This window comes from Aythya marila (genome assembly GCF_965140915.1).
Source record: "Aythya marila genome assembly, chromosome: 9".
Lineage (NCBI taxonomy): Eukaryota > Metazoa > Chordata > Aves > Anseriformes > Anatidae > Aythya > Aythya marila.
This window is the reverse complement of record NC_139050.1, coordinates 22,695,874-22,714,351: the sequence shown is the minus strand read 5'-3', so window position 1 is coordinate 22,714,351 and position 18,478 is coordinate 22,695,874. Positions and strand designations below refer to the sequence as shown.

General features: G+C 40.8%; 1 protein-coding gene across 1 annotated transcript; it reads right to left on the bottom strand.

Moving 5' to 3' along the window:
* Window positions 1-7,554: 7,554 nt before the first annotated feature.
* Window positions 7,555-18,405, bottom strand: PDCD10 (programmed cell death 10). The gene is made up of 8 exons (XM_082767751.1): window positions 18,266-18,405; window positions 12,273-12,485; window positions 11,422-11,475; window positions 10,326-10,443; window positions 9,649-9,775; window positions 9,220-9,298; window positions 8,800-8,882; window positions 7,555-8,036 (listed from the first exon to the last, which is right to left on the bottom strand). The coding sequence occupies exons 2-8, from the start codon at window positions 12,366-12,368 to the stop codon at window positions 7,955-7,957; spliced, it is 639 nt and encodes a 212-aa protein (XP_082623877.1). The 5' UTR covers window positions 12,369-12,485; window positions 18,266-18,405; the 3' UTR covers window positions 7,555-7,954.
* Between the last annotated feature and the right edge of the window lie 73 nt (window positions 18,406-18,478).

Here is an 18,478-nt window from a genome sequence, read left to right as displayed (position 1 = left end):
GAAAAAGGAAAGATTTTCATATTTCACACAACCATATTCTGCAAGCTGTGACCATTCTCCCCTAGTATTTGCTTCTCTGATATTCTCTGGCGTGCAGAAAATTATCCAAGCCCTTTAGCTGAAGGACACTAACTTCTCTATTTTACCTCAATTCTAAAATATTTAAAAGATACCATCTAGGTTTTGAATTCTCCCATACTCTAAGTGATTTGCCCTTGCTCACATTAAAATGTTTCTCATTCCAAAGACTATACAGCACTCTAAAATTGTGACAGACTCATTGGCTTGCAAAGCTTTCCTTTATGCTTGGGAAATTTTATTATTATTACAGTAATGTAGCAAAGATCAGGGCCCAATTGTGCGTGCTCCTTAAATAATGTCCAGGGAACTGAGGCACAGAGAAATGAGGCACACTGGGCGAGGTCACACAAAGGGTAGGATCGCTGCAAGCGCGACCACCATTTGAAAGAAGCCCATCCTTGTTCTGACAGTCTTTTCTGAGATGCCAACATCACAGCAAAAGTAGAGACAAAACAACTGGTCCACCACCTCTAAGAAAAGACCTGATGTCAACCATACAGCACAAATAGGAAAAGGGATGAGGTGGGTGCATGCAAGAGCCTGGTACAGAAAGGAAATTTATCTTGAGTGGCCACAGATTTGCTGGCAGAGCCAAGAACTTTGTTCCCTCTCCTCCCCAAGGCATTCAACACACTGGTTATTTTTCTGAGGCCAAGAAAACAAATGCAACAACCAAGTTTTTCATTCAGTTCTACTACACATTCTCTGTATATTTTTCTGCAAATGTAGAAGTGACAAAAAGTTCTGCATGCAACGTGTACAAGTGGCTGAGGGAAGAGGTTTAAAATTTAGCCTTTATGAAATTGGAAACCCCACAAAGCTGCCAGCTCCGGCACTTTAATTGCAGGCACTTGATTCAGAGTGACAGACTCCAGAGATGAGCAGACATGACTGGTTTGCAGCTGGGCCATTCCCCTAGCAAAATCCATTTATTTTAGGCATTTTTGATGATGAACTTCTCCAGTTGTTCCTAAAGTTAGGCTCGAAGGACAGTGACGAATAGCCTGGAGAAGAACCAAAATTGGAGCTTTCAGGCTGAGCACACAAAAGGAAGCCCAAAGACTGCTGCTATGAAAATAAATGGCAGTATGTAGGTGTACCTTGAACAAATGAACCCCATCCGTTTCAAGCAGCCTCAAAGGCCACAAAAGAGACTGGAAAGAAGTAACAAGTGTGTGCGGAAAGGTATGACACTGAATATACCTGAGGGAGGGCCTTGCACAGCATGGCCACAGAGCGGGGATGCCGGTGCCCTCCCCAGCCTGCCTGCCCTCAGCTCTACACCCAGATAAAGTTCAGTGTTTGCTCTAAACCCAACATCTATGAGGTTGATTTGTGCCCTGTAGAAGTAAATAATGATTTTTGTGCTAAAATTGGTAAATACATGCTCTCTGGGAGTCTGAAAGGTTTGTACTCTATTCTTAGATTCCAGAATTGAAATTATACATATACATGCACGTATGTACGTATGTTTATAAAGCAGAGGAAGAAGCAGTGGCTGCTCACTGAACATTTCAGGAGTTTGGTGAACAAAAGCAACCTCAGCATGAGGGGGCCGCTGGTTTCCTCCCCCAGTGCAGACGGCAGAAGAGGGAGCATGTCCCGCGGGCCCGGCGTCCTTGCAGATGAAGCGCTGGCACAAGGTTACCCATCACACTTGACACCTCAGTAAATGAGAATTGGCCAAATGGCAGTTTTGATCTCTAATTATTCCAGTACGTCAGCCTCGCAGTTTAATTTGTGTCTAGCAAAGACATGATTACAACAGGGTTTTTTGCACCTCAGCTGTAATTGCCATATGCATTACTCTGCTAATGCAACTTGTTTCCATATATTGGCAGAGAATTACAGCGGCATTATTGCATGTTCATGAGAAACAGCTCCAGCTAGTAAGAGGTCAACAGGCTGAACTTCACTTACTTTGGCATCATCAGCAGTTGTTATTGCTTTTATTTCACAATATACAAGCAATATTTTGCTTTCCTTCTGCTAGAAGGAAAAAAAAAACACTTAGCTTTTATGCTTCAATAATGCCGACGTTTTCTCTTTGGAAAGAACAGCTCAGTTCTCATTTGAGATGTTTCTGTGATAGAAAATATCTTCTTGCACAAGGCTTCACAGTTTGATCTTTCAATTTTTCATATTTAAAGCTTTGCAATGTGAAAAATGTAAGTAAAACTCAGGCCCAGTTTAATTTTCCTTTGCCCCTTAGATCTTGATAGTTCATATCAAATAGGATTTTTTTCCCTACTTGCAGCAACCAAAGCTCCGGAAGAACTTTCCTTCGGGACTTTTCTTAAACTTGATTTTGACAAAGCTTCCTGTAAACAAAAGCCTGCTCAGTAGCTCAGAGTGGAAAGTTCAGCTTGTACTCTCTACTGCATTTTTACACCTTTTTGTTTTTTGCCTCCTAATAGCATTTGGGTGACTTGAGTGATGGCATCTCCAGAGAAAACAGGACCGTTATGCTAGAACCACATAACAATTTTGGAAAGTTCCTCAAGCATCTGCCTTTCCAGTTGTGGCCCATCATCGCCTTTGCAGAAGATAATAAATACCTTTATTGCATGACATCCTTGACAGGAATTTCTGATGTTCCATAACGAACCACTTCAGAAAATTCTGTTTGTCACTCTCATTAAGCAGATGCAGAAAAGCACACAAAATTATTAATACCACATGGCTATGCAAACAGCAATGAAAAATGGTTACCACACTTTCTCGATAAGCAATGCAAAATCCTTCCAATTAACATTTTAATTAGAAAATTCACTTACCATGAAACGGTCCTGCATTTTCTTAAAGGTTATACTCAGTCTGCTTTCAAATTCATCCACAGCATTTTTCACTGTGGCTCTGTCTGAGATTAGATACCCAGCAGCTGAAAGGGAGTTTAAGTGAATTATACTTGTAGCTCATACTTGATTCTCTTTATTTTAAAACTTCAGGCACTCAGGCTTCTATTTCACCCATCACTTGTCCTTGAAGACTAATACAGCTTCAGGAAAAAAGCAATTACCCACTCTGAAAAGCCTGGTAGTTACAATTATGAAATAATAAAATGTCAAAGACAAATGCCTAATTTAGATATAGTGTTTTAAATTTCTTAGTTTAGTGAAATACTACAAAATATTCTCTCCAGTCATTACATCCATCTGGTACAATGATGTCTTTGACTGGCACAGAAAGCAAATTCACAAACATTTGGTGCGGCGCATCTGAGCACGCATTAGAAATCAGCAATTGCAAACCTATTTTGCTCACCTTGTCACCAATAATGCGTTGCTTAGTGCTTTAATTCCAGCTCGTTCTTGAAGACACTCAGTAAGCAGGAACACTCGTGTCTCTAGGGGAAAAAAGTTTAACATTTGCAACAGCAGTTGCTGTGCATCCCTTGCTCTTGGTGCTCACAGGCGTCACAATCCCCAACAATCCCTAAATAAGCGAAGTTTCCTCCACGGCTACCGTTGGTTACTGGTTGAATAATAAGCACCCATGAACCTTTAATGGTGAGAAGAATTCTGGAAGAATAAGAGTAGCAAAGTCTAAACAAAGACGGATTTTAAACTGGTACTTTCCAACCAAAGCGATCTTTACATGATGTACATTTCCACAAACAGCAGACTCCAAAAATTACAGATTCTCACTGCTCGTGCTTGCAGGTCAGGTCTTACTGATCTTAGCACAACTTGGGCTGCGATAAAAGCACTGCAAGGTGGCAGAAGGGAAGAGATTAAACCCTTTGTCCTGTTATCGTGTACTCTGATAGTGTCCAGGTATCGTTATCACAGTCCAAGATTTTTATGATGAGGGCAATGCAGGCACAAACAATCCTTGCACCTCAGGTTGGCAAGCTGCATTCCTCATCCTTGCAATGGGTATTAAGAAGAATCGTGTGCTTACAGGTTTTGAAAAAAAAATGTGGAGACAAACAATATGTGCAAAATTAGAGAAGAAAATCACACCTGAGCATCTAGGAGTCAGCCCCAGAGTAAATGAAGAGCTCTTCTCCCAGCACTGCCTGAGTCCTCGATGTGACTGTGCTGCCTGCAGCCCCTGCAGCACAAGTGCTCTGCCTCCTGCCCTGTTTGTAGCAGCTGTATCTGGGGGAAGGCGAAGGAGAAAAAGGCACAAAATAAGAAGCTATGGAGAAGAGGCTTATGCCACCCAACCATGTTGTACCTAGCGAGAACTGCTTTGCATTGTCTTAGAAATCAAGCACCATGCCTGCAGGTTCACAAACAAGCTGTGGGGAGGAGACACGGAGCCACTAAGGGATGTCTCAAAATAAGCCAAGCCCTCCTTCTCCACCTCGTGAGGACAAGGTGTTTAATATCAGCCTGGAAGGGGCAAAATTAGCAGTGCCTACGCCTCCACTCTTTTTAGAGAAGGCCAAAAACTTGGGATGGTGTATTTTTAATGTGAGGCCCAAGATGGGATACAATCAGACCCTCATAACACATTAAAAGGCTCAGTGAAGAAGGGGGAAAAGAACAATTGGTTGTGAACAAGGTTAGTGAATTCTTCATCATAAATTAAATTTATGATAGACATTAAGCTTCCATATTTGAAGGCTTCTTTCCCCCCCTTCCATACCATTCTAAAATGATACCTAACAAGAGGAATGAGGACAAGGAAGGTGGTTTAAAATAGAACTTGATAGATTTATGACCAACATTATACGGTAGGTACTTCTTAACTTCGGTAAGAAGCCAAGCTTGATGACCCAGGACCATCTTTCGAGCGCTATTTTTTAGCACTAAGTTTGCAACTCAGACGTGGTTCTGTTCCTGAAGTGCAGTCCCTACAAGTCTCCTCCGAAAGGAAAGCCTGCCCAGAACAGAATAAGGGAAAACCAAAACCATGGAGTGAAAAATGACCAAGTTAGCAAAGACACTGAACCACTACATGAATTGGAAGAGCTCCCACAGCTCACAAGCAGAAACTGCCTGCAGTACCCATTTCAGAAGGCGCTGGTTAGCGGTGCTGCAGGGAGACACAGCCAGGCAGTGCCTGGCACAGTGATATTCTCAGGGGGAACAGCCAGCACCTTCTCCACAGGTAAGTGATCATCAGCGCTGTGCCAAATGTGGTGGTTACTATCTCACACCTTAACTGATGTTTATTTTAGCTCCCCTTTAGCTCCTTCCTTTCAGAATGAAGTTACCTAAATCTGAGATTTGTGGCAGGCTTGTCTAGACAACCTTTCCCTTCCCCACCCATTTCTCAAAGCAGCACACATGGTCTTGGTGTAAAGTAAACAGACCAGATAACACTTGCAGAATAAACAAGGTGTGTTTTCCCTTGACATACAGTCAAAGACCTGAAAAGAACACTAGGAGGGAACACTTCAATGGTAACCGAGTTAAGACTGCATGAAAAGATGACGGTTAATCAAGGCCGATACTACCTGACCAACTTACTGCCTGCATGAACTGGTGTTCTGGCCTCAACCACTTCTTCCATGACATTTCACACCCACTACCTCAAGTCAGCTAAAGACAAAGCTCTGATTGAAGCTGGGCACCTGACATATCTCACACTTTTAAAGAAAGAAAATTCAGCATTACAACAGCAAGCTGCTAACCAGAAATAAGTCCATGTTTTTCTTCATTTCTTTTTAGATAAAGGACTACCAAAACAAGTGATTAAGACAATGTTTCTTTGCATTATTAACAAATACACAAAGTTTTATTCTGTACGTTAACATTATCATATCAAGTATAACCCACATTCACAGCAGAAGTTTTCTGATACCAATTTGCAACACCAGCTACTGTATTATAAATGCATTAAGAGAAACTTATCTTTAGCTATTTGGGTAACTTGAAGATAAAGTGCAAAACCATAATAAAATTCAGATAAATATATGCCCCAGCTTGTACTCAGTGGAAGATAAAGCAAAGTTTTAAGACTACTAGATATGTATTCATTGCATACAGTAGAAGAGTGCGACCTGGTATCAATTTTCAAGTTTTCCTATCACCAGGCATGGATTACAATAATTTTCCACTACTGAAAAGGTAAAAAAAAAAAAAAAAAAAAAAAAAGTCATGATAAGCTTACAAACAAGACATGTTGGCCAGACTACCTGGAGCTTAGCCCTATACTAGGTAGCTTTATGCAATAAAGGATGAAGGTATAGGAAGAACTGATGGACAGAAACAGTTCATTTCCTGACAGCCTCTTTGATTTTACCATCAAGGAATCAAATAGTAGGACATAGCAAAATCCTTTTTTGAGTCCCCAAGTCATAACATATATATTTTCAAACAATACCTGCAGAACAAGTACATAAGCACAGTATCACCATTCAACTGAAAAAAGGACCGCCAACTGGTCCTCTCAATCCAAGACAAGAAAAAAACTTCAGGTCCAACTCAGAGTGTAACCCAAGCTGATGTATTTCTCCTTACAGTCACTGGTACAGCTTCCCCAGTTCCAAACACTCTTTTCAAGTGAAATAAAGTTCCAAAAACTCTGCGTGACTTTCTTTTACCTAGCTAACCATCTAGTGCTACTTTGGAGGCAGCAGGTATGTATAGTTTTTCTTCTGTAGAGCATTTAAGCAGATAAATGAATTTGAAGACCCAGCTGGTGTACTCTGGATAAGGCACTCACCCCAGATGAGCAGTACAGCACCAGGCCAGTGCATAAGAGAAGTCTGGCCATATTTATTCATCATTTACACACAAAGAATAGTCCTATAGCATTGTGCTCTTTCAGTTTGAAGTGATCTTCCTGCAACAGTTTCTGCAGCTTTATAAGCTGCTCCATTCTTTCCTAAATTTACTAGTTTTGCCCATGTAAGTATTTATAGAATGAAATCCTGAAGTTCTTCTAGATTCCTAGTATTTCAAAGTAAAATTGAGGTGCCAATTGAGGGGCATGCACGATATTTAGTAGAACTTGCAAAAAGCTACCATGAACTCACAGTGACAAACGTTCAATCTGCCCATCAGCAGTTCTCAACCATCTATAGAACATTTGTCAAGCTAGGTCTCGCATGATTTAAATCCCTGGAAAAAGTTGCTTTATGGCATGCATAGTAGAGATATCACTAGTGCTTCTTGGAAGACTTCTATTTTCTCCTCCTCCTCCCTCCAGTTTAAATAAAAAGTTGTTCATAGTTCACCCTTTACTGCACAAAACCCTGGAATAGCAGGAGTAAAAACCTGTTAGCCTACCACCAAAAGATTAAGTTGGATTTAGTCTCTACGAAAAAGCAAAACACACACCTCACTTCTTGGGTTCTTTATTACTTTGTCAGACATTTTGATAGGATTATTCTGGTATTCTGGTCTAGTATTGGATCACAACCTAAATCTCAGTTTTAAGGAAAAACCTTCATTTCATACTGATTTGAACTGCCAGTGACTTTAAGCACCCAGTTTTATTTTTTCCATTTAATGTATGCTCTGCAGTTCTAAAAAGATGAGTTACGCTTTTTTGTTCACATACAAAAAGACAGTCTAACAGATGTAAACTATTTATTGAATATTTGCCACCAATATTGTTAAATACATAATCTTGCAGTTTTCCGCTTTCAAGTTAAAATGTCAGAAACAGACCAAATATTTACAATTCTTATAAGGAATGTTACATAATGACACATTAAGGCGTAAATTCTTTTGGCTTATAATTCTGAAAAGAATGATAATAGCAAAAAGTGATGCAAAAAATCTTCGTTGTGAGATTATGATTAAGCTACAATGTTTTACAAAAATATGGTGTAAGATGGCAATAATCCCATTCAAAATCCTGCATTAGGCCCCTAAAGAGGGGCTGATAATTTATACAGTCAACTTTAAAATTTACATATAAAGGTACCCTATTCACCATTGAAAAGTACAACTCTCAACATATACAGTTTTCAGGCCACAGTTTTGAAGGTCTGGAGTATCAAGTTGGTTTGATGAATTAGTCGGTTGGCACTTATGAACACATTTATTGCCCTGGTAGAAAAAACAAAGATATTAGTTGATACACTTTTCAACACTTTGTTCAATAAATACAGCATTAAATCAGGGTAACTAAACATATTGGCATCTAGGCAAATTGGAAACATACTGATGTCTTACCATATTGTGATGTACCTGAAACTTACAGCTGGCAAACAGACTTAGTTGCATAGCTTATTCTAGAAAGACTATGTTTGTTGGCAGGAACTTAAAAGACTTTGGCTCTCTATTTAGTTTTGTGGTTTTAGCTACAAAAAGGAGTAGAGCAACAATCATTAAATGCCTGTTCCTTTCACTCTATCCCCTGATAATTTCAGAATTTGCAACTCTTTCCTCAAATACCTATTATTTCAGTAATCTTTGTTACGAAAAAGTGTGGGGTCACTGAGGTTTTTAAACTCAGAAGTGACACCTGTAAGCAAGACTATGTTGGTTAGTGCTGCTCCTTTCTGGTGGAAGCTGGGTAAACGAACCTGTAGTTCAGACAGATGTAAGTTACAAGGAACATGAGCCTTACCTGGGATTTCTTGCAATATTGATAATACCTAAGGCACTGTAAAGCTTATGCCCACAACACATGGCACAGCATTTGCTTCACACAGGACTGAACAGAGCTGGTATCTTTCCGTACGTTTAGGGTAAGTGAACAACATATCAGCCCTTATAACAAAAATCTTGTCTTATTTTCCGTAACCAAACTAGTTAGGCAAACAAGACCTTTTCATTATGTATAAATTTAGTACAAAAGTATACTTACTTTCCATCTTTAAAATAGGTTTTCAGAGTATCACTGAAACTTTTGGAGTATTTTACAAACTCTTTCTTTTGGTGCTCAAGTGCCTAAAAAAAACAAAAACACCAAGAAGGTTATAAGATCACAGACTGGATACAATGAGGGTCTTTACATTAAAGGCAGAAGAAAACAAGCAAACAGTATGCAGATATAGGAATTTTAGGTTAAGGGTGGTAGTATATATATTTTTTTACATTGCATTTACTTATTTTTAAGAAAGACATGCAGAGAAGTCACCCTCTTCGTAAAAAAAATGCTAAGAATTAGCAAACAATCATGTTAAAACATTATGTCATTGACCAGTTATGCTCTCCTATTCATCCTTTGATCAAATGGCTTCCTCTTCTACTATTAAAAACGGTGTATAAAAAAGTTTTCACATACCCTCCGGTTCTGGTATTGGTATTTCTTGAAGACATTATTTACTGTGTCAAGAAGTTCCTTTATTGCACTCGCGATGTCCCTGTTTAACAATGAAAAGAGTTGCAATATCAATAAGCTATACTATTTAAATACTGGAATTTAAACCCCTTTCAACAGCCCTACATCCTATCTGATATTCCTTCCATTGAGATGAAAGAGCTAGACAAGTAACATGGCAACTCAACTTGTTGATTATTTTTAATTTCTGTCTATTAACACAGGGCTCTCATTAAGAATATTCAACTCTATTCACTCATTTATAACCACAGGTCAAGCTCTTTTCCAACAGCAACATTATGGCTAGCATCTCCCACAGCATTTCAGCATCCAGATATAAATGCAAAGTTTGATCCCCTCAAACTGCAGAAAAATATATAATGCAGCACTTACTTGATTGTCTGAAGAAACCTCACTCTGTCATTGATCTCATCTGGAATCTTACTAAGAATCTGTTTAAGTGCTCGCGCCTTTTCATTCAGATCTTGGAATTCTGGTTCTGGTCTTTCAATCATATATTCTAACAAGAAGAACATATTGAAGAAAAAATAATGGCATTTTTCAGTAAGTTCCTTGTGGCAGCTAAAAAAAAAACTGCTTCACAAAATGCAGCAGTCTTGCCATGAAGGATTTGAAGGCTGACTGCACAAAAGATAGCCATGACCACAAACCCACAGTAAATACTCTGCATTAACAGAAACACAGCGCAGCAATAACCTTTCTAATTGCAAGTTGGAGATGTTATTTAAAAGAAATGCTGAACACGTTACACTAATTAAACACAGTACTAAAAGAACTTTAAGCCTACTATACACTGCCCTTCTCTGACAGTGCAACACCAGCTTTTAATTTGAGGCAAACTGCAGAAGGTGAGCTACTTCTAAGTATTATTTTTCTCTTATTAGTCATGTATGTACCTCCAACAGATGTACTCAGAAAGACAACTATTCCTACTATTCAGCATGGTAGAAGAAATCTATTAACAGAAAACTTCCTCTGAAAATGGGCATAGAGAAATTTGGCACTGTAATTAAGAAAATGCTTATTCAACGTAAGAGACTTGGTATTACCTTCTACATCATCAGCAGCCATACGCAGGAGAGACTCCGTAAAGTTTACATCCACACTTTTTTTCTCCAGAATTTTCATAATAATGTCCTGCGTGAGACCTGGATTTTCTTTTTCAGCCTGCATTGAGAGAGGATTTATTCTTAAAGATGCAATCATAATACTGCAAGGACAAAAGCAGACTTCCAAGTAATTTGCTTCACATACCACAGCAATTTGCTAGAAAATTCTAAGAGGTACAATGGTTTAAAATTAGCATATTACATTGAAAACTGCTCTTCCATTTTTCTTTTCATAAGTAGTTTTGTATAAGCAACTTTTCCAATAAACCCTTCCACTCCCTTCAATTTGAGTAAGAGATATTTTGTAAAGAAATTCTTTGTATTGTTGTATTCCTGTACACACTTTGCTTTGAAACAAAGATATTGCACATAACAGAATTTAATTCACTTATTCACAGGTGCAACTCCCCCATCTTCCACATGGTATTTTTTTAAGTGTGCCTCTTACAAAACACATATGCTCAAACATCTTTGAACTCCCTTTTCACAGAAAACTCCTTTTGACTGATGACATATCTAAATTAAGCTAAGCTGGATTCTAACACTGGACATATTCACAGTACCTGTGCTGCTATCAAAAAAATATTCTGTGTTGAGTACGAATGAGCATGTGTTTTTAGCTAGCACTACCATTTCCTCCAATATCTCAGTTTCTATTATTCGCATTCAGCACAGCCCCTTACCACGAGTTGTAAATAACATTTAACTTGGAAGAGTTCTGACTGTGAGCTGTAGCTGTCTAGGTACACTTAAAGTGGAGAAACAGCAAAGCACTGCTTAGCTACCTTTTATACTACATACACAAGGTGAGATTTTGTTTGAAATTGCTCAATATACTTTAATTAATCAGATTCCAACTCACATGTGCACTCATTTCAAACTTAGTCCACGTGATCATCCACACATTTTTATTTAAGGCTACTGATTAAGGAAGATCCAATCTTCAAACATGACGACACAAGGAAGCAGTTATTTTTAACTTCACCATATCGTTTACCTTTTAAATGACCATTCCTCAATACAAGTAACTTCTCACCTTAATAAAGGCCGCTCTCAGTGTCTGAGCTGCTGATAGATTTACTCTTTCTAGCTGCAATAAAAGTTTAGACTGATTAGCAATTTGAACGTTATCAGAACAAAACAAGTAAAGTATTCATGCCTTGCCTTACATAGCATGATAAAGGTGCTTAGCAGAAGAACTGAAACAGATACAAAGTATGAAGTTTGATCCAAACAAAGGACTTCCTCCCTAAATAACCAAACATGTCACTGGACATACTTTGCTTTTATTCAGCCTTCATCAGAAGTCTGACAGAAGACTTTAAGAACATCTTGACAGCCTCTGATACTTACAGAAAGACAAGTACCCAATTAAATTATAGCCATTAGCAGTTAAAATACACATGCATCAAGCTGCTCACAGGTACATGTTAAACTGCACCTTATTTCCTGTCACAGATTGCACTAGTTCCTAATGCTGTGCTAGGATCTGTGACCATTAGAGCTGAAATAGCTTCGCAAAAAGCCTCGCAAAAAGTTATGTGCACATTTACAGTGATGAAAGGAAAATAAGAACACTGAAATAATCATCTGAAAAGGAACTGCAGCATCAAGGAAAAAAAAATCGAATGTTACATAGCATTTTTGCTAAAACCCTCTGTAAAAGCTAAGAAAAAAGACCAAGACCAGGGCCAAGACAACTAGCAACCAGTGACAAGCTTCGAATTGTGTTCATGGAAAGTGGGGTGAAAGAGTAAGAAAAGCATAGAAAGAAGGCTGTGTTAAACACTAGAATTTCTCCCCATCAAGCTAAGCTGGCTGTTACTGCCATCGGCTTTCCTGATATAAAAGGATTACTATGTTCTACAGCAAAAGCAGAGAGCTTACCTCGTTAAAGACAGGGTACATAACAGCATAGAGTGGCATGGAAACCATAGAAGTGGTCTCTGCTTCATTCTTCATCTCTTCCATTGTCATCCTCATTCAAAGAACCACTTCTCAAGAAAAATGCTATAGAAGCAAAAAACTCCTCATTCACTGAAACGTTTCTTCTTTTTCCTCGTTGTGCAGGAATATTTGAAGAACTTGAAATATATTGTCCTTATGTCATAGGGAAAAAAAAACAAAAGAACAATTATGAGTTAGAATGACTAACGATTTCTAAAAAAATGAAAAGCACAGAACGTTATTTCCTGCCCAGAAAGCACGAATTATTTTATGACATCAGCTTAAGTAAATATAGAATTACTACTTCATGCGATTTTAAAGCCTTAATTCTAATTTATTAAGTGAGCAAATATTTTATAGTAGCATACTACCAGAAAATCTTTACTGCAAGTTCTTACATAATTAATTTTCCTGAAAGTAATTTTATTTGATACATGATAAAAAAAATGGTGAATACTACGCCTTTGTTTTTATACAAGCAAGAGTCTTCAGTCATCTTTCCACTCAGGGTGTGTCCAGGACTATGTTAACTCAATGGAAAATTATTGTTCCAGTAACTGAACCTAGCTTTTGGAAGCTCTCCACCCAGTCTAGCTCATCATACACCCAACACAGAGTGATCATTGCTCAGACCCAGGAATTAAGTGGAAAAAAGGAAGGTAGCCCTGCACTTCATAAGCAATCTCTCCAACAGTCTGTGTTTTCTGTTCAACAAGTCAAGATTTTGAGAATGTTTTGTATAACATAATGGAGCTTAAAGACTTAACATCCAAAATAGAAATAAAGATGCACAAAAATGGTTATTATTATTTATTTAGATTTGCTCAGTATTTAATGTGATAGAGGAGTTTTTCCATCCCCAAGAACCTTTAGACATCTGGCGTTTGTATGTTCAAGTACTGGATTTTATTGATACTTTAGTGAGAAATTAATAAAATAAAATCTTTGAAAAGAGCAGGAGCTACAACAGTAATCGATATCACTTCCCAGTAGCATCAACAGGGCAAAACATGCTAAGATGCTTCTTCGAGCTATGTTCCCCCTTTTGTTCTGCACTTGCTAGAAATCTTCTGCATTGAACTATTTAAGTAGAAAAACAGATGAACTTTTTGCCCAGGGCAAGTGTATAGTAGTATAGCTGTAATTATAGCTAAGTGAAATTTGTTATTGACTACAGTAAGCACAAGGAGGAACTTGGATGGCTGCAAATATCACACCCGCCTCACCCGAGCGTGGGATTGGGCAGTATGAACATACCCCAAAGTGATAAACCAAGGGAGGAACCAGTCACATTACAGAAATAGCCGACAGTTAAGAAAATATTATTCGAAGTTAAACATAAATATAGCAACAAGCAACAGCTATTTATACAGGCCTGCTGACATGGATTGCAGATTGCAAAATCTCATCTCTATTTCTCTTGGTGTTTGAAACTTCCAGCGTGACGTACACGAGCAGAGTCCCTTAGCCACAAAAAGGGCTTACCCTGACTTTAAATAAAAGGGGTCTGTGTAGAAACCTCAGCATGAGTAGAGCTGCAGAAGGTCAGGGCTCACCATTTTAACACCTACCGGTAGCTGTTTTATTCAAGAACTTGGAAGAATACAATCAAATATTTGCTATTTTTTAAAAAGTTGATTATCTTTAAAGAACTCGATCCAGAGTTACCCAAATTCATGCAAAACTCACAGGGGGGACTCATCTGAACACGTTTGTCTCCCCAGCACAAGCCCAAGCTGTCCCTGTCTATTTACTACACTCATACTGCCTGCACCAAGGACTGTGACATGTAAGGGGCAGGGTGGAGGGCAAGCTGCTTGTTTTGCAGTTTCCTTCTGTGTTTCTGGAAGTTCAGTAAAAATAAACACTCCAGGAAGATCCTACACAAAAAAGTGTCGCTGAAGACAGCATTCATAGATTAATTGGCTGCAAGGTTTTTTTTTTTTTTTTTTTTTTTTTTTTATCTAAAGCACTGTGCTGTCAACATAAAAGTTTTTAAAAACAGGTAAATGAGCGTTGCTTTAGTCTACCCAAAAGATTTTTGATCATCAGGAGAAGGGCAAAGAAGGACAAAATAACCATTAGATATAATTACTTCGGTTTTATGGGTTATCAGTATCCACAAAGAAAATAAAATACCAACTGAAATGATAGATTTTTATGATGATGAAAGCCTCACCGCTGACTATTGTGAAGAACTCATTTTCTCCTGAAGAGCCATAAGCCACTGTTACTCATCCATGGTGCGGTTAAACACCCCATATAAAAACAATCAGGCACCATCTCCTACCTCCTTACCAGGCACCGACACTCTTCAAACAAAGTAAATAAATCCTGGATGTGTACTAACACAACGGGTACAAGTGCTGTGACTGAAGACAAGGGCTGGCTTTAAATATGTGTACACACCAAAAAAGTTAAGACTCGAAATCCTTCTGTTGCCAACGTATGAAAATATACGTGGGATCTCAATCACACCGGCTGCTCCGTACTCCAGGATCTTTCCTTTGATTCATGCTAACCCCACGTTCCACCCGGTGCATCCGTTTGCTATCACTGCCCCACTCTCTCTTTGCAGCTAGGAATGACTCCACACCTTTTGGGGTAACTTGGATGTGCTGCAGTCTTGGTCAGCCCTGAATAGCAGGGTAAAGGCTTCCCCCAAAACACATTTGCAGTACAGAGACTGTACGGGCTCCAGTGCACCCATGACAAATGCTTCCTAAGAGGTCCTGATTATGACCAAATCCCCGTGAAGACAGAAGCCAACTCTATCATTTAGGTGAATTATTAGATATTCTGGTAGCCTTCAAGATGGCGTGGCTAAAGCCACGGTTTAATACACATTATCATGAAGCAAACTCTGAGCTTTCAGCATTTCTTTGGTGTCTGATCAAAAGCAGCCATCTGCTTGGCTGCCAGGCTTTATGGCAACACCGTCTCCTAAAAGCATAAGTTCAGCTCACCAAAATCTCAGGTGGCTTTACTTGAGAGGAATTTACACTGGCTCCACCTGCCAATGGTTTTTTCTCTGAAGACACTCAAAAAAGCTGGAATACGATCCCATAAAGAGATGATCCACTACAACAGCACAGCATAGCCACGTGGCTCAGAAAATCCTGGCAAATTTATATTAGGTGCAAGAAAAGTGCTATTCAGCTGGCAAATTTAACTGCTCTGATGGGGGAGACAAGAAGATAGAAGGAGACACAGCATGGGAAGAGACAGACTGCCAAATATAATTTGCATGTTAGCCTGATTTTTCTTTTTAAACAGTGATCCCACAGATTCAAATGTAGCCTGTTCCCCAGCATATGGAATTAGAAGTCATGCTTCACACTGCATCAGAAGAAATCAACCATCAGGGAGAATAAACAGGATAGATACAGTGAATTTACAGGTGATTTCAACTTGAAAACAATGCTAAGATGCCACCTAGTACAGTCCTGTTTGCTTAGTGTTAAAATCAAACACATCAAGCTCTGTTCCCTGAGAAGAACTAGCACAGAGTTGGCTACTAGTTTTTCTGTGACACTTTCACTGTCAGTACAAACCTGACATTATAACCTTCACCATTTAGGCACCAAAATACTACCCCAGGTGTTCAGCAGTCACGGAGGGGACTCGCACTTTCTGACAAGGATCAAGTTTTTGACGCGTTCTGTTACAGACCTATTTCCCCATTCCCATCCAATGATGTTTTAAATCATTCAGTTGAACTATGTCAGGGGAAAAAAGCTACATTAAGATAAACTTCCTGGCAACAAAAATGGATAAAAAAGCAAAAACCATCAGATTTCCCCAAATGTACGGCTACCATGCTACGTACCCCAGGTGAAAGCTTGCTTCTCTCTCTCTAACCTGTCAGTTACTGACAGACTTTTTGGTCAAGTGCTAAGCATCAAGTAGGAGAAGAACTGAGCTACCTAGTAAGAAAACAACCAGTGAGCGCAGCAATCTTCCCCAAACCCACCTCTGCTCACTGGCCAGGGTGAAGACAAGCAAGGGATCTATGAAAGAAAGGCATTTGTTTAGTATTAGCTTCTGGAAGAGTATTTCAAGAGAAGACAGCAGTGTCATGACTGCAACCTTTAAAGACTTTCAAAACAATGGAAACTCTGGCAGGATGTCAGTGGTCACTTATGTCATCAGGAGATCCACCTGCACCACCAGTGCTGTCTCTGCTCTGTTCTCCAGGCTCCATCTACATCAGATGTAGAAAGTTTTAAGCACTTTTAGATGCTCTTTCTTTAAGAAAAGCACTAAAGAGGCAGTAATCTACCAGAACAATTAATTCAATGGCTGGCTTATAAGGCAGAACCAAGTCACAGCTCTGCCCCTGCTACAGAAAGGTTATCCTTACTGCCAAGAAGTTCTGTTCCACTCCTTGTGGTGAGGATTCAAGAAGACTGAATTAAAGGAAAAGCCTCCAAGACCCCTGAGTTACCAGAACAACATATTTAAGGTCAGGAAGAAAGGTTGGAGAAGAGCACTTAACATGATGCCTATCTTGATTTTAAGGGCAAAGGTCTTCTTGGCCCTTACGTGTAAAACCAATGGGCACAGCAGAAGGGAGCTTAGATATTTGCCTAACTACAGATGCAAATTTTACACAAGAGAAAAAATTACAGAGCGTGCTATTTTAACTATACACCTACCCCTTGCACAGCTTGGTGCCTTTAAGTTTCCCTTATTAACCAGTGAAGATGGCGAGAAACTTAGAAAAAGGCACTGTACTGCATCAGTTCCCTGTTCTACTAAAACTTGGCAGTTTGAAGAGGTGGCCAAAGGAATATTATCAGAAGATACGACTGGAGTTTTAAAACATTTAAATGCCTTTAAATGCCTCTTGCTAGAAGAGACATGCACTCTTCCAACATCTCCATGCACGTGTATCACAGCCACTAACGGTCGGGTTCACTCAGACAACGCATAACTGCTTATGCATTTTATTATTGTGAGGGCAATTTGTGTGACTAATTCACGTCACACGAACCACAGCAAACACAAGATGCCTATTTTTAGGCTCACATCAACTCCAAAACAATTCGAGCCCACACTGAGATCAGGCTGACAATTAATTCACATTGTGAACTTCAGGCTGGGAGTTGTTTAGTCTGCTCTAATACATAAGTGCTGGTTTTGTGTGCCTACCAGAGAAGCTACAGCACCTGGATCAGGCCCCAGTTTCAGTAGTCACCCACTGAGAGCTGTAACACAGCACAAGTGAAAGGGGACAGCGCTCTGCGTGCATATAACCACAACAGTGTTTTCTTGTTTTCTTTTTCAAGTTGTTTTCCTCTTCCTTAGGAATCCAAAAGCAAAGCCAGCACAGTGGCTGCGTTACTCCACCAGGCACTAGGAGATATGACACCATCCCCCACACACACCACCACCCCCCAACGAGCACACAAAGCCCAGGGAGCAGCCCACCCCTCCCACAGGGGTCCCCATATCCCTACCTGGCCCAGCCTCAGGTCAGGACCCCCCCACCAAGCCCCCACTAACGGGCGGTCCCCACAGAGCGCCGCCGCCCGTCCCTGAAGGGCCGCCCACTGCTTCCACCCCAGGGAAGGGCCCGGGACGGCCCTACCAGCGCCCCTCACCTCCAGACAGCGCTGCTGGGGGCAGGAGGCCGGGCTGGGAGCCCGAGGGGCCGGGCAGGACCCCCCAAATCCCCCCCGAGCCGCCGCGAGTCCCCCCCGGCCTCTCCCCGCCCGGCCAGGCCCGAGCCGCGCCCGCCGCCTTCCCTCAGCCCTCCGCCACCCCCCGATTCTGGAAGCAGCCTTACGCTCCTTGCGCGGCGCAGCCCCGCGGGCAGATCCAGGCCCTACGCAAACGCCCTAGTGACCCCCACCCGCCCGCCCTGCTTCTCTCATTCCCACCCCAGGCTCAGCCCGCCGCAGGGGACAGCCCCGGCCTCAGCCCCGTACCTCGGGCGCCCCCCGCCCCGCCGGGCCCACGGAGCTCCCCGGGGGGGCTTCACCGCCGCCGCCGGAAGCGCCCGCAAGGAGGAAGCGCCCGCCGCGGTGAGCGCCCAGCAGGCGTTGCCCGGAACTACCGGGGCGGCTGCGGGGCCCCCTGGGAGTTGTAGTCCGCCGGCCTCAACCACCCGCCCCACAATGCCGCGCGGGCGGAGGGAGGGC